This window comes from Bos indicus, chromosome 5, assembly GCF_029378745.1.
Source record: "Bos indicus isolate NIAB-ARS_2022 breed Sahiwal x Tharparkar chromosome 5, NIAB-ARS_B.indTharparkar_mat_pri_1.0, whole genome shotgun sequence".
Classification (NCBI taxonomy): domain Eukaryota; kingdom Metazoa; phylum Chordata; class Mammalia; order Artiodactyla; family Bovidae; genus Bos; species Bos indicus.
The window spans coordinates 97,523,041-97,545,681 of NC_091764.1; the positions used below are offsets into that span (position 1 = coordinate 97,523,041).

Consider the following 22,641-nt stretch of genomic DNA (forward strand, 5'->3'; position numbering starts at 1 on the left):
TTTCTCTGGGCTCCAGTTTCTTTATCTGTAAAATGTGGGTAGTATTACCAAGCTAGTTTGCAAATTTGTTGGGCATATTAAATGAAATACTGAATATAAAGTGATTTGCAAATGTTATTTTTTGTTACAATTTTCGATGGTGGACATATCCTCAAATGCCAGGGATTTGAGATTTAATTTCTATGAGATTCACAAGTTCTTAAAGATTTTGATCCTTCTGGTCTAACCACTTCATTTGCAAGTGGGGAAACTCAAATTCAGAGAGATTATAACTTGATCAAAATCTTACAGCTGATTAATATTAGAGCATGGATTTATTGTTCATTCTTTCAGCAATTAGCTATGGAATATCTACTGTGTATCAGACTCCGATGGTACCTTGGTGAGCAAAATCAACATGGGCCCTGCTCTGATGGACTTCACCATCTAGGTTGCCATCCTTAACTTCCATCCAGTTACTAGTTAGAAAAGATTATAGCTTTGATTTCCTGGGAAAGGAAAGTGATGACCAACCTAGATAGCATATTCAAAAGCAGAGATATTACTTTGCCAACAAAGGTCCGTCTAGTCAAGGCTATGGTTTTTCCAGTAGTCATGTATGGGTGTGAGAGTTGGACTGAGCGCTGAAGAATTGATGCTTTTGAACTGTGATGTTGGAGAAGACTCTTGAGAGTCCCTTGGACTGCAAGGAGATCCAACCAGTCCATTCTAAAGGAGATCAGTTCTGGGTGTTCTTTGGAAGGAATGATGCTAAAGCTGAAACTCTAGTACTTTGGCCACCTTATGCGAAGAGTTGACTCATTGGAAAAGACTCTGATGCTGGGAGGGATTGGGGGCAGGAGAAGGGGACGACAGAGGATGAGATGGCTGGATGGCGTCACTGACTTGATGGACGTGAGTTTGAGTGAACTCCGGGAGTTGGTGATAGACAGGGAGGTCTGGCGTGCTGCGATTCATGGGGTCGAAAAGAGTCAGACACGACTGAGCAACTGAACTGAACTGATAAGTTTCGGAGTACCATAGGTGTGTAAATTTTATAAATACTGTGTCCCAGCATATTTTGAGAAGACTTTGTTGTTTTGTAAGAATCCTTTGCTACTTATCTTTTTTTGTTGTTGTTAATTTGTTTTGTCGGGGTGGTGGTAAATACTGTCAGCACAAGCCACTAGTGTTTTCCATCTCAAATTTTTATAGGAGTGGTCCTTGGCAAACTGCTTAATATCCAGTATAATGAGATCTTAGAATTTGATTCTCATTCTAAGTTTGCCAGTTGCTAGCTGTGTGACCTTGGATAGTTCATTTAATCTTTGTACACCTTCATTAGCTTCATTAGGATAATGAATCCTTCTTATGCAGGTTCTTAATTCATATTAAGGCACTAAGGGCTCTGAGAAGTTATGGGGTAGAGACCAGTTTTAACTTTGTTGAAATCTACTGTTTCCCAAACTCAACAATGAACTTTTTTGGTGAATTCTGTAATTTTGTAACATTCTGCTGAACCTGTGTTCCAAGAACACATGTGGAGAGAACCTGAGCTAGGTAGCCTTTTAAGCATTAGGGTGAGTCATGTGAATTGATATTTGATGACAGTTTCATATAATTAAATTTGATACTTTAATCCCTGCTTACTTACTTGGCTTTAGATTTGCTCATCTGGCTAGGAAATAATTTGACTGGTTATGAAACTTTTGGGTTTCAGCTCATTGTTTTCATCAGGCCTAGCTAATTTCTCATGGTTCAGTTTTTCAGAGAATTTTTCTTTTCTTTAATTGAAATTTTTCCATTTGCTGAACTGAAATACTTTTCTGTATCGTTAGTTGTATATGCTTTGACTATCAGAAAGGTTAGTCTTTTTTTGAGTATCAAGGAAGGTTTTTTGAAGGAGTATATAAATGGAAAATATTCTATGTGAATTTATAAATTGAACATAATGGAAAAATAAGTAACAGGTTATAGTTATGTTTAGGCCATGGGTAATTACTCTGAGAAAATTGATTTTTTTCATGGAAATTTTAATGCAAACATATTCTGAGAAGACTATACGGAGGGGCACTGTAGCAGAAAGCTATAGGCTTTATTGACAAACCAAGTTCAAGTCTTCTACCACTTCATGGCACCCTTGGACAGGTTTCTTAGCTTTGGTTCCTACTATTAGATGGGGTAGTATCTTCCAAGATTTCTGTGAGAACTTACGGTTTGTTTGCAAAGGGATAGATAGCATAATGCATGGACAGTAGTAGATTTTGCGTGAAGAGTTACTATTGTTAAGATGGCTAATTTAAAAGAAATGTTAATGCTCAGGAAAGACAAAACATGTTCTGGGCACTGTTTTAGGCCAGTAATTTTTGAACTTGATTATTCTGCAACTAGAACTACATGAAATACTACGATATTTTCTATTTTATATAAACAACATGGCCTCTGTCTACTTAATTTATTTTACCTTTTAAGGGATTACAACTTGAACCTTTTATGTGATTATTATAAATAAGAATAAATAGTTGATTATGATATTTATTTTAAAATTGCCCATATTTATGGAGAAAATAATCAAAGTATTTCTAATTGAGATTTTTTCATTGTATTATTTGTTTATAAATTAAAATCATTCGATTGATGGACTTCTCCCTGTAGGGTGGGTAAATACTATACTGAGCTCCTGCCTTGTATGTTTCATGCTTTATATGAGAGTCTTTATATTTCTTCTGTAAAAGGAGCCTCCCCTTAATGAATAGAATTCTGCTTCTTGTGAATAACTTGGAAATTTAGTCAGATACCTGGACCAGGCAACCTAAAGAATAGAGTATTTGCCTTTGAGATTATTCATTTAAAACATAATTCATCATAAATATAAGGAAAACAGTTATTTGTTTTTATTAGTAGCTGCTTTTGTTTCTCAAGCTGTTAGTGTTATTTGTGGAAGTAGTGACTTTTCCCACAAAAGGTTTAAATCATTCACATGAGAGATTGGAAAACTCTGAAATGTACCTGGGCTCAGTTTGGTGAAAACTAAGTAATTCAGTGCTAAATTTTGTTTCTGTTATACCTTGCTTGGAAGGGCCAGGAGCTTGGGGATGTGAAGTGAAATCATACTTTTAGGCAAAAAAAATACTGAATTTTTAAGTTGCTAATTGACACTAGAAAGATGAATGACTGACCTAAGGCCAGATTGCTTGTACTCTGGACAGTAATTTTACACACAGTGCCTTCTGTGTGCACCTAAATTCACCTGTACCTTAATATGGTTTTGAAAGTGACACCAATCACGTTTGATAGGGGAAAATAAATATCATTGTAATTTTGGAGGTCAAGAGGCTCTTTAGTTCTTCTTCGCTTTCTGCCATAAGGGTGGTGTCATCTGCATATCTGAAGTTATTGATATTTCTCCCGGCAATCTTGATTCCAGCTTGTGCTTCTTCCAGCCCTGGGGTTTTTCATGATGTACTCTGCAGATAAGTTAAATAAGCAGGGTAACAATATACAGCCTTGACATTCTAATCGGGAAAGGAGTACGTCAAGGCTGTATATTGTTGCACTGCTTATTTAACTTATCTGCAGAGTACATCATGAGAAATGCTGGGCTGGAAGAAGCACAAGCTGGAATCAAGATTGCCGGGAGAAATATCAATAACCTCAGATATGCAGATGACACCACCCTTATGGCAGAAAGTGAAGAAGAACTAAAGAGCCTCTTGATGAAAGTGAAAGAGGAGCGTGAAAAAGTTGGCTTAAAGCTCAACATTCAGAAAACTTAAGATCATGGCATCTGATCCCATCACTTCATGGGAAATAGATGGGGAAACAGTGGAAACAGTGCAGACTTTATTTTGGGCTCCAAAATCACTGCAAATGGTGATTGCAGCCATGAAATTAAAAGACGCTTGCTCCTTGGAAGGAAAGTTATGACTAACCTAGATAGCATATTAAAAAGCAGAGACATTACTTTGCCAGCAAAAGTCTGTCTAGTTAAAGCTATGGTTTTTCCAGTAGTCATGTATGGATGTGAAAGTTGGACTATAAAGAGAGCTGAGCGCTAAAGAATTGATGCTTTTGAACTGTGGTGTTGGAGAAGACTCTTGAGAGTCCCTTGGACTGCAAGGAGATCCAGTCAGTCAGTCCTAAAGGAAATCAGTCCTGAATATTCATTGGAAGGACTGATGCTGAAGCTGAAACTCCAATACTTTGGCCACCTGATGCGAAGAACTGACTAATTGGAAAAGACCCTGATGCTGGGAAAGATTGAAGGTGGGAGAAGGGGACGACAGAGATTGAGATGGTTGGATGGCGTCACCGACTCAACGGGCATGAGTTTGAGTAAACTCCGGTAGTTGGTGATGGACAGGGAGGCTGGACAGGCTGCGGTCTATGGGATCGCAAAGAGTCAGATACGACTGAGGGACTGAACTGAACTAAATTTTGGAGTTTGCATGTAGGTGGTTTGTCATATTACTGATAAGTAAAAGCCAATCCAGATTTGAGTATGAAAAGACTTTATTCAAAAAGATAATTGCAATAGGGAGAAAGCTCTGACTGTACCATCTGCAGGCATTTCAAAGTAAAACACAAAAAGATTTTTATGAAGAAGGGTGAGCAGTCTAGCAGGAACTTTGTAGGAGTGTGAGCTGAGTGGGTGATGGTGAGCAGATTCAAGATCAGGAAAGTGAAACTGGAGTTTCTAATTTCCTGCAGTCAGAGTCAGTTGATGGCTTGGAAAGAGCTGATAGGGGACCTAACATAAGCTTGCTTACATTTAGAGCTAACCAAACTTTAGGGGCTTGTAGGAAAGAGAAAAGTCTGACTAAAGTTAGACTTTTTGGTCGAGCCAAGTCAGTGGCTAAGCGAGGGCAATTTTGAGGACTTGGTCAGTCCTACTGTTGTTTAAAACAAGATTTGTCAGTCTTAGGAATATGTTTTAGTCCACTCAGGCTGCTCTAACACAATATAGACTGGATGACTTATAAACAACAGAACTTCATTTATCACAGTCTGGAGGCTGATAGGCCAACAACAGGGTCTCAGTATGGTCAGATTCTGCTGAGGACTCTCTTCAGGTTGCAGACAGCTAAGACCTCACTTTGTATCTTCTCAGGGCAGAGAGAAGAGAGCTCTCCCTGGACTCTTATAAGGGTACTGATCCCATTTATGAGGATTTCACCCTTATGACCTCCCCAAGGCCCTACCTCCTGATAACATTCACTTGTAGGGTTTCAGCATGTGAATTTTGAGGGGCACAAACATTCAGTCCACAACAAGGTAGGCTGAAGTCCTTGTAAGTTTGGTCTGATTATTTATATAGGTGTAGGCATTTTAAGTTTGCTTCAGTGGGATTTTTTTATAACGAATCTTGGAATGAACTTTAAAAGCCTCTTGAGGCCAAGAAAGCCAAGTCAGGTACTCACCATTGGATTTCACTTGCAGTACTTACAGATTTGGGTGAATTCCTCAAGTCCCCAGAATATCCTGGGGTTCCTGCCTGAAATTAACTTTGCTTACTTTACCTTTAAGTCTGAGAACTCTGTAAGCCAAGTATCAGTCTAGTTTTCCCAAGAGGACTGTAAGCATTGCTCCATAAAATCAACCACAGCTCCTTAAAAGTGTCTGGTGGTATTAGATTAAAGGAACATGACTTTCAAATATGACATCCAGTCAAAGCCTTGGTTGCATAATAATGTTTCCAGCCTGGAGGACAGACTCTTATTGAACTTATGCAAATAACTATATTGCCATGGAAATAAGAAAACTCAGTTAATACCTGAGTTTTGTTTCTGAATGATGGAATTGGAGAGAAAGATAAATGTCTTATTTTCGTTTACAGAAGTAAACTTGCATTGTAGGTTACTTACATTGTCATTGAATTACAGGTAGCTTAAGAGAAAAGAGAAACAAATTCCTTATATCTAGAGAATAGGACATTAAAGCATCAGCAGTATTTTAAAACCCACAGTCACTGTCAGTTTATTCAGTCCTGAGTGATTAATTCTTGTTCTGCTAGATCTTGGGTTAGCAGTCTCATGGATCCATAATCCTGACTCAATATAGTCTCAAAGTTATTTAAGTGATGCCATCAGAAGCTTGTGCCCAAGAATACAGTCCTCTTTCAGCAATACTTGTTTTGTTGTTGAAGACAAATGCTTGGCCAGTAGCTGATTTGCAGGTGCTTTCAGAGAAACATCAAAGTAAAACAACACTCAGCACTCTGTAATGACAAGACTTAAAGTGGTGGTGATAGTTTATTATGGGTAATTTAAAAACTGAAAGATCTGATGAGAGTTTGTTATAGAAAAAAATGCAGTTGATAAATAAGTTTGGGTGTTTTTATGGCATGCACACCAAAATAAGTTTAGAGAAGTTTTAGGCAAAATACCTGTAAACATAATGATTAATCTTATTTTTAAAAAGTAGATATTATGTTGATTCATGAGTATAAATGAATATAATCTTTGCAGAGAAGAAGACTTAAAGGTATGTAGTAATCCTGAGACATAATGTATCTTGAAGCATATAGTTAGAGCATATGAAGAGTAATATCAGGGTTATCAAGTAAAATTTTTTTGGTTAAGTCTGGAGTAAGTCCTGAACATCTGTCTAATGAAATTCCATAAATAAGTTGTGTGAATCCCTGATGGAGAACCCTCACTGGTCTACCAAGAATATACTGTATTCAAATTAAAGAAATGAAGTTATGACCAAGATAATACTAAAAAAAAATCATAAAAGAAAGAGTAATGAAAATTATAATTGACACTGTACTGTTGTGTAATATTGGAGAAAGCACTGCTCAGTCTGTTGATCAGTAGAAGCATGTTGTGGACACTGAGACTAATGATAAATTTCCAGGAACCTCATTCAACTTTTAATCATATTGACATTTTACTCATGCAGATTTAATCTAGGGAGGGTAAGCATCTCTTCTGACTTGACTGTGCTTCCCATAACATTAGAAGCAAAACATTGATCAAATAAACCAGTTATTTTTAATGCCTCTCTTTTTACAAGGTGAAAGGATTAATCCTTTGTGAACTTCCAGGGGCCCTTTAGGAAATTCTAAAGAGTTATAGGTGCAAAACACATCATTTGGTATTTTATTTTGAAAAGACAGAATGTCAAAAACTGTCAGGAAATTTGAACATTCTATTAAATAGGATCATGGATCAGTGTCAGAAACAAATTTTTTTTGAAAGTGAACATGGGAAGCAACCTTAGCTCTTTCAAAAGAGAGAAGACTTTTTAAAATAGTAAGATGTGATGAAATTAAGACCAAGTACAGGAAATTCCGAAAAGACACTGAATTTTTGGCTTCCTGGGAGATTGGTTATTCAGAAGGCAAAGAAAAACCTTTTATAACCTCTTTAAGAGCAGATCAGTAACCCAAAAAGTTTTTGTCATTTTAGTAGAAAATCAAATTTTAGTTTTATACAAATATAATATTTGATAGTGAAGGATTTTCTGAAAATGTCACAAATAAACCTGTCAAGTCTTAGCTGGCTTTGATGACAAAATTATTTTTTTCATGAATTTGTTGTAACCTTTTCTGTTTCTATTCAGGTTTTGTTCTATATATGTTCCTTTTTCTCATTCTGAAACACTAAATTCTAAAATTTAGTCATTTTACTTTAGTACTGTTTTCTTTTTCCTTAAAAGCAACATCTTGCATAACTTGTATACAGAGTTGTTCCTTTCTGTCATCATTTCTCCTATTAGGGTCTCCTTTACATACAAGATTGTAACTTGTAATTACAGTAACTTCTATTTTACAGAGAAAACTATGAGGTAAAGAATTGTGAATTGTCATACACCAGCATTTTGTAGTCGGAGAAGGCAATGGCAACCCACTCCAGTACTCTTGCCTGGAAAATCCCGTGGGCAGAGGGATTTTCCTGGTAGGCTGCAGTCCATGGGGTCGCTAAGAGTCGGATATGAGTGAGCAACTTCACTTTCACTTTTCACTTTCATGCATTGGAAAAGGAGATGGCAACCCACTCCAGTGTTCTTGCCTGGAGAATCCCAGGGACGGGGGAGCCTGGTGGGCTGCCGTCTATGGGGTCGCACAGAGTTGGACATGACTGAAGCGACTTCGTAGCAGCAGCAGCAGCAGCAGCAGTAGCATTTTGTAGTAGACTGGTGGAGCTTATGAGTATATATCTTACAACTTACAACTTATAGTCATATTCTTCCAAATAGTACAACTTCTCAGTGTGGCAGAAATGAATATATTTATTAATAGACTCAAATATACATAGCTTCTTGGTGCCATGAAAATAAGAATCAGAAACCTATATAAACTTGAAATGCTTATGCCTAAGTGTTCTGTCTTACACAGGAATGACCTAGGTATTTAATGAATATTCATGTACTAACTTAGTAACTTAAAGCCTTAGACTTATGCTAAAAGATTTTGGAAATGATCTTCAAGTTGGCCTATTACAAGACTTAATTACTTTCAAAATACAGTTTGTCAGAATAATGAGTCAACTTGGCTAAATACAGATATAGATATAATGCTAGTTTATTCTGTCAATAAACCTGTAAAAGTTTAGGAAGAGAGTTTTCAAGTAGAATAAAAATGTACTCTTGTGTTATACTTAATGCCTGTAACTCAGAAGACATAGCTGTTTTTATTAAACCTATGATATCAAACTAGTCTCACATAAAAAGATTTGCCTAAATGTTTTTAAACTTGGATTCTTAAAACATTTGGGTTAGTTTCTGTAATTAAAGTTGTGAAAGTTTAAGAATTTTAATTTCCTTAATTTCAGGAACTCTCTTCTATGAGCACTTTTTGTTTTCATTTTAACAGCTTTAGTCACATTATACAATTCAAGTGTATAATTCAGTAGTTTTTAGTCTTTTCACAGAATTGTGCCACCACCACCACCATCAGTTCTACTCAGAACTCCTTTAAGGGATTTCATAATGTAAAATTAAACTTGGCAATACCAACTGAAGGTAGGGAAGTAATTTTTCATATATATATGTATATATAGACACATTCTATATATAGATACATATACACACACATATATAGATACATATACATGTGTGTGTACGTATATACATACATATGTACACATATACATATAACATGCATACACATGTACACATAGGAACACCTAAATAGAGAGCTTACTACAGCTTCAGTTTAAAGTTTCAGCTCGATGATGGTTTGTATAGAAGAGCTCATTCTCTTCCTTCCTTTATTTTTAATTGTGTTTCTGGCAGATAGGGCAGGTTGAGGTTATCTACTCAGTCACTGTGAAGGCTACCATCTTCCCACCATGATTTGTGGAGGAGACCTTTTGGATTTTCTTTGCCCTGACATGTAATCTCAGGGAGACTGTGGACTGCATTTTGAGTGAGGGATGGAAGAGAGACCACAGGCTGTCTGGGTGTCTCAAGCTCATTTGAATGGATAAAAGATCTAGCCTATTTCCAATTTGTATTTTTGACTCCAGGTCCAAGAGTCCCTAGTGGGTTAAAGGGAGCCTTAAAGTGATAGTGACTACAGGGAGCTGAGGGGTTGGTGTGAGAAGAGTGGATAAGAGGGGTGGAGGAGATTGGGGTATTAAAGGAGGACAGTTAAGGATTCAGGGGGAGCTGAAGGGAAGCTTGAGGGTGGTAAAAAGGAAGAGAGAGGATGATGGAAAAGGGGAGGTTTTAGGGAGATCTATCTACTGTTTCTCAAGGAGGATATGGAAGTTCTAAATTGTTGTAGTAAAATTTTGCATTTTTGAAGATACTGGACTGGATTAGTGCTGTAATGGTGCAGCATGTCGGATGAGATGGAAGGGCGCTCATTGGAGTGAGAATTACCTATGGGGTTAGATAGTTAAACCAGACATGAGACTTGAAAAGAGCTGGTAAAGAATATTCCTTTGTGAGGAGCCAAGGAAATTCCCTTCTGTCATCTCCACTGTAGGAGTCAAGAAAGAGGCCTCACAGAAGAGCTGGGAATATTCCCACTCAAGAGTTAGAATGTGATGGTTGAGGTGTGTTGGTTGAGGTGTGTTGAGGTCAGAGAGTCAAAAAAATTCTTTGCCGGAAAATATTAAAGTAACTTCTTACCATGTTGTAGTATATAAGATGGCTATAGCACTGGTTCAGGATTTAAACTCAGGGAAAGATACCTGAATCTCTTAGCAGGAGAGGAGTTGAAATGACTCTTGAAATATGATTATTGAGGTGGGGATGGCACGGGTGAGGTCCAATCCTCATCCAAGTCATGTTACTATACACATGTCAAATAAAACTAAATTCCTACTTGGCAAGGAGAGATTTTATTTGAAAAGGCTTTTGCAGTTAGGAGATTGCTCTGACCACAAGGTATGCAGATATCTCAGAATCAAACACAAAAAGTGCTTTCAGTGAATAGTACCAGCAGGATCTTTGTGGGAAAGTGGGACAAGCGGTGAGAGGTTAGCGGATGACATGGCCCGGGCAGTTTTAACATGACGGGTGTGTGTGTGTGTGGTGTCAGCTGATACTTCAAATGAGTTCTTAAGAGAGGGTGTTCTGGATTGGCTTGCTTAAAGAGAGGGTGTTCTGGATTGGCTTGCTTAAGCTTAGAGCTAGCCAAAGTTTAGCGGTCTGTGGGGAACAGAGAAGCCTGACTAAACTGGTCAGACCAAGTCAGTGTGTCAGTTGGCCTGCTGCTGCTGCTAAGTCACTTCAGTCGTGTCCGACTCTGTACGACCCCATCCATAGACGGCAGCCCACCAGGCTCCCCCGTCCCTGGGATTCTCCAGGCAAGAACACTGGAGTGGGTTGCCATTTCCTTCTCCAATGCAGGAAAGTGAAAAGTGAAAGTGAAGTCGTTCAGTCGTGTCCGACTCTTTGGGATCCTATGGACTGCAGCCTACCAGGCTCCTCCGTCCATGGGGTTTTCCAGGCAAGAGTACTGGAGTGGGGTGCCACCGCCTTCTCCAAGGGTAAGGTGGAGTCGTAGGTAAAAGTCACCTAGTGGAGCCCTGAGGTATTGAGGCTTTTTAATTTTAGGCAAAGGAAATCAGAAACCTTTTTGAATTAGATAAAATAGCAAGTATTAGAAGTAGGCTTCCTGGTGACTCAGATGGTAAAGAATCTGCCTTCAATGCAGATTGACTCAGGTTCAATCCCTGGGTTGGGAATATCCCCTGGAGAAGGGAATGGCAACCCATTCTAGTATTCCCTGCCAGGAGAATGCTATGGACAGAGGATCCTGGCAGGACCCCTCAGGACCCAGTCAGTGGGGTCACACAGAGTCAGACACGACTGAACAACTAACACACACACACACACACACACACACACACACACACACACACACACACGAAGTAGAAAAGGGAAGGGAGAGAGTTTTGAGATCGTTTACTATTGAGGTAGTTTAGCATGGGGTAATGAAGGGCTAGAGTAGGGTAGTGGTCTAAAAAGTGCAAAACAAGAGGCAGAGATAAGGACCTGCTAAAGAAGAATCAAGAAGATTGTAATTGGCAGATGGGGTGGGGGGAGGGGGCGGAGAGAAGGGGGAAAGGAAGGTGTCAAGGATGGCTCCATGACACCACAGAGAAATTAGGAAAATTGTGGTATCATTGACTCTTGAGGGTTTCCTGTGGGAGAAAGGTGATGAATTGAATTTTATGGCAGGGAGAGATGGTCAACTTGTAAAATTTTCTTGTCCATACTCTTGTTTTTTAAGTATGGAAGTATAGAAGAGAAGATTATCTGAGTTTACCTGATCACAAGCAGCTGAAGTCCAGTGATTTTCAAGTCATCTCCAGCCCGAGTTTCAGTTCTACCCAAATAGCTTCTTGTTGGCCATCTCACCATCCTGTTTCTTATATCTGCAATGGCTCTTGCCAGGTCCCTGCTATCAAAACATTTTGTTTTTAATAAAGCTAACCTTTCTATCACCAAGAGAATAATTAACCACAAAATCTTACAATATTGATGTACACTTCATTTAACCATCTGTTAGCTATTGACTCCTTTAGTCCAACTTACCACGTTATCACTCAACTGAAACTGCTTTCTCCAAGTTGTCATAACCAAATCCAACTTGCCTTATCTGTCCTTAATTCTTGACATTTTTGCAGCATTCAAAAATGTTGATCAGCATACGAACTTCTATGTGACCCAGCAGTCCCACTCCTAGTTGTTTATTCAAGAGAAATGAAAGTATATGACTTCACAAAAATTTGTACATGAATTGTTATAGCAGCTTCACTAATAATAGCTAAAAACTGTAAACAGTCTGAATTCTACACACTGGAAAATGGATAAACAAATTTTAGTATATACATACAATGGAATTCTGCTCAACAATAATGTTGATACATACAACAAAATGGATGAATCTCAAAAATATGTCAACAAAAGAGTACACACTACAGGATTCCACAAAAATCTAGATAACAGGCAAAGCTAATCAATAGCAACAGAAAGCAGATCAATGGTTGCCGGGGCCAGGAGTAACCGGGATATATGGCAAAGGAACAGAGAACTTGGGGAGTAATAGAAATATTCTGTGTCTTGATTGGAGTGGTTGTCATAGTTGCATACATTTATTAAAGTTTATTGAACTGTACACTTTAAATATGTATATGTGCATTTTGTTGAATATAAATGATATAACTTATTTTATATACAAAATAAATAAGATTTCACAGAATGACCAATATAGATATACCATTCAAACAAGAGAGTATGAGGTTAGAATGGCACTAGAGAAAGATTGGTAGGAAGTTAATAAAGGAAAAGAAGGATTTCTGAGCTCTTGTGAGGGTTCACTAAAGAGATATGGTGGTGCTTATTTGAGTTAGTAAGTCTGGGTATTAGGAAGTCTGAAGATACGTTCCTTGGAATGAAAATATTGAATGCATGGCGTATAGGCTACAACTCAGGGAAAGTGTGTGGGGATCCAGCGTATTTCTTTAGTAGATTAAAACAGTATTGGAAATCAGATTACACCTTGTAGATATCCCATTTAATATATTCCTAAGTAGATGTTGGTGAAAACATTGTAGAAAGTATTCAAGTATCAGAAGGATGTTTGGACAGGATGAACTCCAGGATTTCTTTTTAATAGTGTGTATAGGTTTATGCATAGTCCTCAGTTGTAATCAATATTGCTAACTTAAATTGACTTGTCCACTCCTCCCCCCTCCTTTTTTTTTTTTTTTTTTGTTGTTACTCTTAAGGCTTGTGAGGCCTTAAATGACCAGAAAGGTTCTTTGGATTTTGTAGACCAGATGTTTAGTAGAAATGATAATGTTTGACTTGAAAGTCATAAAAGACATTTAGCTGCCCCTTAATGCCGTATGCAGATTTTGTATAGTTTTCCAAGGAAAGTACCATAAAGAAAGGTGCCCAATAAATATCGAATTCTTACCACCCTTGCATTTTAAATTGTAAATGTTTTGGGGCTATTTCTTAGCCTTATGCAGCACTTAGCATTATATCCTTGACTAACATGACCTTTTTCCTGGTTTTTATAATGGACGCATAGTATGAGGGACTCAGTTTTAGATAGTGCAGTGAACACAATGCGGACTGATAAGTAGTGTGATGTATTAAGGGCTGAAATGAGCCAAAAGTGAATCTGTGATGGAAATTTACTAATTTGCCAATAGCAGCTGTAGGTACACAAACAAGTAGAAAGGGCTGTCGCTTTTTGAAAAAGCTATCCGCCCATTTGTTTTTAACTAAGAAAGTTGGATTTAGACTTAGTTAGAAGGAAAGTTCATGTTGTGCTTACTGATGAAAATAGTGGCCCTCATAAGTCTGTTTGGCCAACACAGCCCATAAACTGGCTTAAACATCACTTTTTTCTTTACTCTTTTTGAACACTTTAATTTTTCAAAGATTAATTTCTTAAATGGGGCGTGGTTAGTTTTCATTGGTAGTTGGTCTTAGCTCTGGATGGCAGGCCTTCAGTGAGTATTGTGAGAGAAGACCGTGTAGGTTCTTACTTCTTAACCCTGGGCTTTTTGTTTGGGTGCCTCATTTGTGTTCTTCATCTTAGCCTCTAGATCTGTGCTGTCCATTTGACCACTTGTCTACTTAAATTTAAATGAATTGAGGTTAAATAAAATTTAAAAAATTAATTTTTTAGTTGTAGTAGCCACATGTGGCCAGTGGCTATTGTATTGCACAGTGGAGAGAACACGTCTGTTATCATAGAAATTTCTGTTCGATATTGGTGCTCTGTATCTTTAATAACTATTGGTACCAGGAAAGTAAATGTCAGAAGCTTGGAATAAATGCTTTAAAAAAAAAAACCCAAACCAATATTTTGGGTAAAAAAAAAACACCATTTATACTGCTTTAGTCCTAATGGCTTCCGCTTTCTCAGAGTTAAATACTGTCTCTTAGGATAGGCTTTATGTATAATTCTAGTATTAAGTCTTATTTGAAGATCATTCTAATAATAATATAAAGCAATAAAAAATAGTTGTATTAATAACTATATCTGCCAGACTGAAGAGTTTTATTAAGGTATACTTGATAATACAATAAATTACACATAAGTAAAGTTTAATAAATTTTGATATATGTATACACTTCTGGAACCATCATCAGTCACTACAGTATAGTCATCACCTACAAAGGTTTCCTCATGCCCCGTTACCATTCCTCCTTCCTTTTCTTTTCCATCTTCTCTCCCCACCTCCAGATAACCACTGAACTGCTTTTTGTCACAATAGATTAATCTCAGTTTTCTAAAATTTTGTATAAACGGAGTATGCAGTATATACTTTTCTCTGTCTGGCTTCTTTCATTCTACATAACTATTTTGAGATTCACTCAAGTTACATGATCAGACAGTTCATTACTTTTTTGGAGAGGAGGGGGCTATGCTCTGTGGCATGTGGGGTTTTATCAGTAGTTTTTCCACCAGGGATTGAACCCAGCCTCCCTTCAGTGGAGGCTCAGAGTCTTAATTACTGAACTGCCAGGGAAGTCCCAATAGTTCATTACTCTTTATCGTATGGATATATCATAGTTTATTCATCCATTAGTCTGTTGATGACATTTGGGTTGGTTCCAGCTTGGGTTATTACAAGTAAGCTGCTATGAACTTTATACATAGGTCTTTGTACTGACATTACACTTTTATTTCTCTGAAGTAAATATCTAGACATAGAATGGCTGGATCATATAGTAGGTTGTTTATTTACTCTTTTAAGAAACTGCCAAAGTGCTTTCCAAAAATGCTGCAGCATTTTACAGGCCCTGCCTCAATAAAGTATGAGTGGTCCACTGGCTCCATATCCTTGTCAAATTCTTGAAATGATCAAGCTTTTTTGTTTTATCTGACAGACTGTTTTAATAAGAAAAGACCGTCCTGGTAGAATTTATTTCCCCCTCTTAAAAGTCTTTTGTATTTAAAATGCTGCAGAAGAAATGCTTTGTTTGTGAAAAGATTTCGACAGTTTTCCTATACATTTATTTACTCTTTGATAGTATTTGCTTACCATCGCTGATTTGAAACTCAGTTTATGGGAATCAATACATTTTGTTCATTTTGACTTACTTATTTTTCTCTTTTCGTTCTAGCGGCCCCTTTGTTGCTTTATGCAAACAGACGGGACTTGCGATTGGTTGATGCTGCAAATGGCAAAGAGAATGCTACGATTGTAGTTGGAGGCTTGGAGGATGCAGCTGCGTTGGACTTTGTGTTTAGTCATGGCTTGATATACTGGAGTGATGTCAGCGAAGAGGCCATTAAACGAATAGAGTTCAACAAAACTGAGAGTGTACAGAATGTTGTTGTTTCTGGATTATTGTCCCCTGATGGGCTGGCATGTGATTGGCTTGGAGAAAAATTGTACTGGACAGATTCTGAAACTAATCGTATTGAAGTTTCTAATTTAGATGGATCTTTACGAAAAGTTTTATTTTGGCAAGAGTTGGATCAACCTAGAGCAATTGCCTTAGATCCTTCAAGTGGGTAAGTTTTGCATAATGCACAAAGGTTATTGTATCTCCTCCTGGCTGTTTTCTTCCATTAGCATAGACACCCCTCACTTCCAAGAGAAAAGAAACACTAGACCCCACTTTTGGGTTCTTTGGACTTCTTTGTCAAGTAGACTTGAATGTGGGAAGTTAGGTCATGTTCTTAAAGTAAGGTGTGTCTATAAATAGTTTTGTGTTTCGAGTATCACTTAGGGGATAACCATGTTTATAGTTCTTGTTTTATCTTCTGCATATTTTATAATTATGAGAGAATAATTAGAAGGCAGAGAAGAAGGAATGATAACAAGAGTATAGGTATGTGATAGCTCAAATCTTCTGAATCTTATACCTTTTATTATATACACCATTATTTTGTAATACTAGTGTTTTTTTATTAAGCTGATTTTTTAGTATTACAGTGTTGAACGAAATATAAGTTGTTAACTCATATCTAGTTCACTAAACATGTATTTATCATAAAGTTTATTTTCTAATAAGAGAAACTTAAAACTGTGGGCAAATCTTACTGTATAGAATGTGAACTGGTCCCCAGGTGCTTCTCTCTTACCATGTTTCAGTCCTGCCTGTACGATTCCTTGCTGTGTCTCTGTTGAACACAGTGCCATGCCAGAGTCTGTCATGGCCAGGTGTAGATAAAACGTGGACCTGAAATGAACTTCTATTAATTGGTAAAAACCTAAAGATAAATACCTGAGAATAACTCTTTTAGTACTTCTTCTTCTTTGACTTTCAAGTATATTGGAATGCTTTAAAACTCATTTATAGGAGGGAGTGAATTAATATTATGTAATAAGTTAAAATTTGGGAAAAAATGAAAAGTTTATATATGCTCTTTTGTCTCGATATCAGGTCCTTTTGGTGACAAAGTCTTAAGACAATGCCATATTACAGGAAAATGAAAAGCTTTGTCTGACTGTAAAAGATAACATGGGCAATAGTGAGTGAAATTTTAGAGTGAGAAGTTCTAGAAAGCATATATAAATATACTTTATATAATATATAAAAATGTATTTTTAGAGGAGCATTAAGAGGTGTCTGCTAAAGTCAGATGTTCTTTTAATAAAGCATCAGAAAATATTATACTGACTCTAGTGGTAGGAAACAGGGTTGTGTGTTCCAAGAAGGTCATAGATGTTGAATGTATGGTAAACTGTCCTGATTGAACAATCTGGTTCTTGAAAACTTTCAAGGTGTTTTTGAGAAATGGAATCTGTTTTGCCAACAAAGTTTGTTGTTAAGTCTCAGGGAGTGTTGAAATGTCTCTGAGGTTACTGCTTTGTAGAACATACAGGGTTTTGTTGCTTTCCATGCTTATTAGGAAGTAATACTTTGATGAAAAGATAAATAGTTCTCCCCCTCTCCTTTTTGATATATTCAGTCTTATAACTCTAAGGATGATGGAAATTTCCCCAAATATCTATTAAATGGTTAGTATATTCAGAGCTCTGCTTTTTTGTGTTCTTGGGGAGAGATGGGGAATATCTTTAAGGATTTACTATTTAAGGAGAGAAAACTTAGGAGAGAACTTTTCCTTCTTCAGAGCATGTTTTTTTTGCATTATGTAGTGTGTATGTGGAGAGGGAAAGAGTATTAAATTATAAGAGCCACAAATCTCTTAAGGATAGTACATAGTTAAGGGAGGTGAATTTATAGACAACTCTTTTGACTATTCAGGATCTAATAATTTAATAATTAAAAGAGTCATTCTCATTTTGTCCCTTAAAACTTGAGCTTTACTTCTTGCTGGCAGGTCTGATAAGTGTCTTAGGAAGTAAGTTTCCCATGTGATGAAAAAGTACATTAGCATTTCTGTGGCTTAAATATTTACTAATGTTTGAATCTTGAATTTGCCAGACTCAGCAAGTAAAGGATATTATTGAAAGAATCAATAGTAATGTACTTTGAAGGTTACAGTACTGTTATTTAAGCTTCTGAGGGACATTCACTGAAAAATATTTTTCCTGAGGACTAAATGGGGTTTTGGTCAAACAGTCAAATACCTTTCATTATTTTTGATGTCTGTAGTTAGTGTTGCATATGTGTGAGTGTGCATGTAAATTCACTTTTTCAACTCTTTAGCAGTTCTCCAAAAGTTTCTTTTAGTTTTTGGAAAGTTAGTGTCGTATGGTTGTTTTTTACATTGTGCAACTGGAAGCAGATAGAATGCAGCCAAATGGTGTCATTTCATACTTAGCATGATGAAGCATGTTTAAAATAGTTTACACTTCTAATAGGTTAAACTTCTAATAGTTTAAACTTCTGCATTTAAAAATATATTTTTTCAAATAGTTTTTTCAGTATTGATCTTAGATTTGTGTTAACACTTTTAGTTTTAATGGAATAGTAATTTTGGATTGAATTATATCACTCATATCAGTTAATAGCAAACAGGAGAGATGATTTCCAGATTTATTTTTTAGGGGAAAAATGAAGTTTGCTTACCAGAGAAACTATATGAAAACAGAGCTGAGGAAAATGGTGGCTTTATCAGAGTTCCGGGATCCTGGGTTATGAGGTTCAGAAGAGCTGACTGAGCGCTCTCACATCAGCTTATGTAAAAGGAAAGCTCTTGAATGACTGGCATTGTTTGAGCCCTGGGAACTGGTGCAGACATCTGTGTGCTTTCGGATGTATGGGGTTCTTTGTGCAGTCAGTTCATTTAGCCTAGACTGAAGGAAGATTTTTATTTCCCTCTCTAAATTTGGCTTCTATTAGCCTGAGATTTTTTTTTTTCTTCTTTCTTTCTTTTGAGTGACTGGCAGTGTAGAATTCTGAATAAGGAACGGGAAAAACATATGTATGGAAATAGTTCCAGAAGTGAACAGTCGTAGTTACAGAAAGCAGTATCCTTGCTTTATGGTGAGAGGTGATTCTTATGTGGCTGCTCCTGATGGTGGAGCTCCTGAATCTGATCCACAGCGACTGTTCAAATCTTAGAGATGTTGAAGAGCTGCAGAACTAGTTCAGTGGAAAGAGAACGATTTATAATTTCCTTGTCAGTTAAGTACGTGTAATTGTCATAACTTGAGTATGTTTAAAAGTATTTTCTATACTGGTGTATCCCAGATGACTTAAATAGTTGCTGCCACATAGTAGACGTTAAGTAAAAATTTCAGTAAATATTTCTTTTATAATCCTCTGTTAATTGTTCTTGTGAGGGACATTTGTTTTCTAAGCAATGTAAACTTTAGTGTGGTCTTGTGAATTCTAAATCAGTCTGGCTTTGATTGCAATTGTTTTTTTTTTTTTTTTCTAACTGTTTACCTAAAAATACTAACAAATCTACAAAATCCTTCCTACATTAATAAGTGAGTTTATAAGGTTGCAGAATACAAGATCAGTATACAAAATAAATTGAACGTATTTCTGTATACTAGCAACAAATGTGGAACAGGAAATTTCAAGTGGAATTTGCAGTAGCACCAAAAATGTAAGATACTTAAGAATGAATTTAACCAAACATGTATGTGACCTGTACACTAAAAACTACAAAAAAGAAAAAAGAAAACCCTCAGCAACAGTGGAGGCAAAAACACCAAAAGGCAGGCTCTGGGTACCCCACCTGGCCCCCACAACTACTTCAAAGGAACTCGGTGCTGTGTGATCCTAGGATCAGGGAAAACTTGGGGTAGGAGGCAGTGGCTCTTGGTGTTAATACCTGTGAATCCTCCCAACTCCCCAAAGCCTAGCCCTGGCGAGGCCAAGGCAGCTCAGCACTGCCCTGGAGCTCAAGGCCCCTTGCCTCTGTGCTCTTTGAAGTCCATGGCAGAGCTGGCATCCTTCAGTTCCCATGTTGCCTATGATGCACCCAACAGAGCAAGACATCATTCTGAGCAGCACCATGGCAGTTCCATGGCTGTTGCTGGGTGTGTGTCCACCAGGGTTTGCAGCCCTCACCAAACACAGCTCAATCAGCAGGCCATAGAAGAACCCACCTGGCACCACATGTCCCACCCTTGAGACTCTGAGCCCATCTCACAGTCTTTGCAACCCCATGGACTGTAGCCCACCAGGCTCATCTGTCCGTGGAATTCTCCAGGCAAGAATATGGAGTGGGTTGTCATTCCCTTCTCCAGGCAATCTTCCCAAATCAGGGATCGAACCCGGATCCCACCACTTGACAGGGAGATTCTTTACTATCTGAGCCACCAGGGAAGCTTCTTTCCCCAGAAGCCCCTGACAGAATCCCCTAGCACCAGCAGATGCTGCCGTGGCACTTGAACACTGTAGAGTTCTACCATTGCCTGTGAACGGAGATGCTCTACTTCATCCTCTTCTATCCAGAGGGCCCTAAGGTGTAGTACCTGGCAGCCAAAGTCGTAAAAAAGCAGTTGTGGAAGTTCCACACCAAATACACAATATGGTTCCAGATGCACTAGGAGCCCAAAGCCATCACTGTTGAGTTTGGGCAGGACACCTGTATCTGCTGATAGTCCAGCTAGGAGAAATGGGCTCTACAGAAGAAGGAAGGTTTTACCTTTGAGTACACTGGTCCCTCCTTCCACCCCACCCCTCTCCCTGGCATGCTGATTCTTCTGCCCAGGTGAGGGCCCTGGCCTGGAAAAATGAGAGGAGGTCCCGGGCCATGGGAGTCCCCCTCCCTTAGAAAGCAGGGAAGGGGCCTGAGGTTTTCCCATCCTGATGCCGCAGGAGCAAGGGCTCTCCTCAGTGAGGGACATTTTTCTGGTAGACCTATTTTCATTTTGGAAAACATTTATAAATAAACAATTTATGAGAGAAAAGCAAAAATACACCATGCCTGTGAATTAGAAGGCTCAGTATTATTAAGCTGTCATTTCTCTTTAAATTGAATCAATACAATCCCAAACAAAATATGAACAGATTTTTAAATAGAAATTGTCATGCTAAACCTAAAATTTATACAGAAATGCAAAACTAAATTGTATAGTAGCCAAAACAATTTTGGAAAAGAGATTCAAAGTTGGAGGACTGAAACTACCTGAGTTCAAGGCTTGTTTTAAAGCTACTGTAATCAAGACATATTGTATATGGCTACTTTCTCATATTGTATATGGCTACTTGCAATTGTTAATTTGAAACATGGTTAAGATTTTTAGTCTTTCATTAGAAGTTTTCAAAATTGTATTTTAAAGATACACTCATTGGAGAATGTTTCATGTCACATCTAGCTTTGTTAATTAGCAAGCAAGTTACTTTGTTTTCTTGGATGTCAGTTTCCTCATTTCTAAAATGAGTTCCTTTCAATTTTGAACTTTAAAAGCCAGACATTTAAAAAAAGTACTCTATCTCATTTTAAAGACATTATTTAAGCTTTAAAAGCCAGACATTTACAGAAAGTACTCTCATTTTAAAAACTGTATTTTATAGTTACACATTCAGTCTAATTTAGATATTTTATACTTAATAATTGTGTTTCTCAGAACAGATTCTTTAGATTTTGTTTCTACTGCCGTTATTGCACATGCTGTCACATTCAGCCTCCTTTTTTAGGCTGTTTCACCTCTAAAACTAGCTTAAACCTTTTTTCCAGTTCCACTTGTAAACTGAAAAGTACTTTAAAATATCAAAGGATATGTTTTGTATGAAGAATGGAAAATGTGGCCCATTACTTTCAAGCAGGTTATATATATTCAGATATGCTTGGTATATATATTCAGATATGCTTGGAGATAGGTGTTTTTGAAATTACCTAAAAAGAGTGTGTTGGAAAGCCACGAATCCAGGAAACCTGTATTATAGGTTTACTTTACTAGCCTCTGGGATAGAAATCAAGGCCCATGGAAGGTAAAATTTTTTTTTAAGAATAAATAAATAAATGTGTGTATTTAATTGTATGTATTCTCAAATGTTAGTGTCGATCTTTCCTCTTACAAGTGTCATCCAGCTTTTAATCCTTTATATCTAGTGATACATATCACATCTCATTGAGTTTTGATTGTGTAGTTTACCATTTTTATGTTGTATGTCTCCAGGCCTACTTAAATTGAGGGAATATTAAAAGGGAGTATTTGCAGTATGACTATATGACTCTAAGTAGCCTAGTCTCTTAATAGCTTTCTTTGCCTTTTATCAATAAATAAAAGCTTTCCTTGCTTGCACATTGACCTTTTGGTTTATCCTAGCAAAAGAGAAGAATGATATTTTATGAGAGTAATGAATATAGGATACCTTTATCTGAGTTCTCTGCATTTTGGTGTTCTTACATATCCTTGCTGTATTTCAGTGTAATTGGCTCTTTAGAAATTTTAGCAAATTAGTTTGAGCACACCTGATATTTGTGTTATTGAATCTTTAAGATTTTGGAAGGAGGAGTATGTGACAGCTAATTTGTGAAGTAGAAATGAAGTGATTGTCTTTAGTTTTTTTTTTTTTTGGTAGCATTTGATATTATACCATATTTCTTTTAGAAATTCTTCGCAAGATTTTCTGATTTTTATATTGTTGGCTTTCCTACCTCTTGGACCACACTTTTCTTTTCTTAATAACTCTTAAGTTTAAAAGTATATCGTTTATTCTTTCCCTAAGATCATATACATTCCCACAGTTTTTGCATAGAAGCAGATAGCGGATTATCCATAAAGCTCCATATCCTGAAGCACTGGTTCTGTGTATGAAAGCTCTTGCTCTGTCTGAACTCTCAATAACGTACAATTTTGAAAGGTGTCCTCTTGGTCAATTGGGGAAGCCTGTTTTCTGCCAATTAAATCC

At 37.2% G+C, this 22,641-nt stretch overlaps 1 protein-coding gene across 4 annotated transcripts in view; it reads left to right on the top strand.

Annotated features, from left to right (window-relative positions):
• LRP6 (LDL receptor related protein 6) overlaps positions 1-22,641 on the top strand; it is a 178,359-nt gene that overhangs the window by 3,038 nt on the left and 152,680 nt on the right. For all 4 annotated transcript variants that reach the window (XM_019961541.2, XM_019961542.2, XM_070790068.1 and 1 more), the window contains exon 2: positions 15,532-15,925. In XM_019961541.2, coding sequence (XP_019817100.2) covers positions 15,532-15,925 — 394 coding nt within the window. The remainder of the gene's footprint in view (positions 1-15,531; positions 15,926-22,641) is intronic.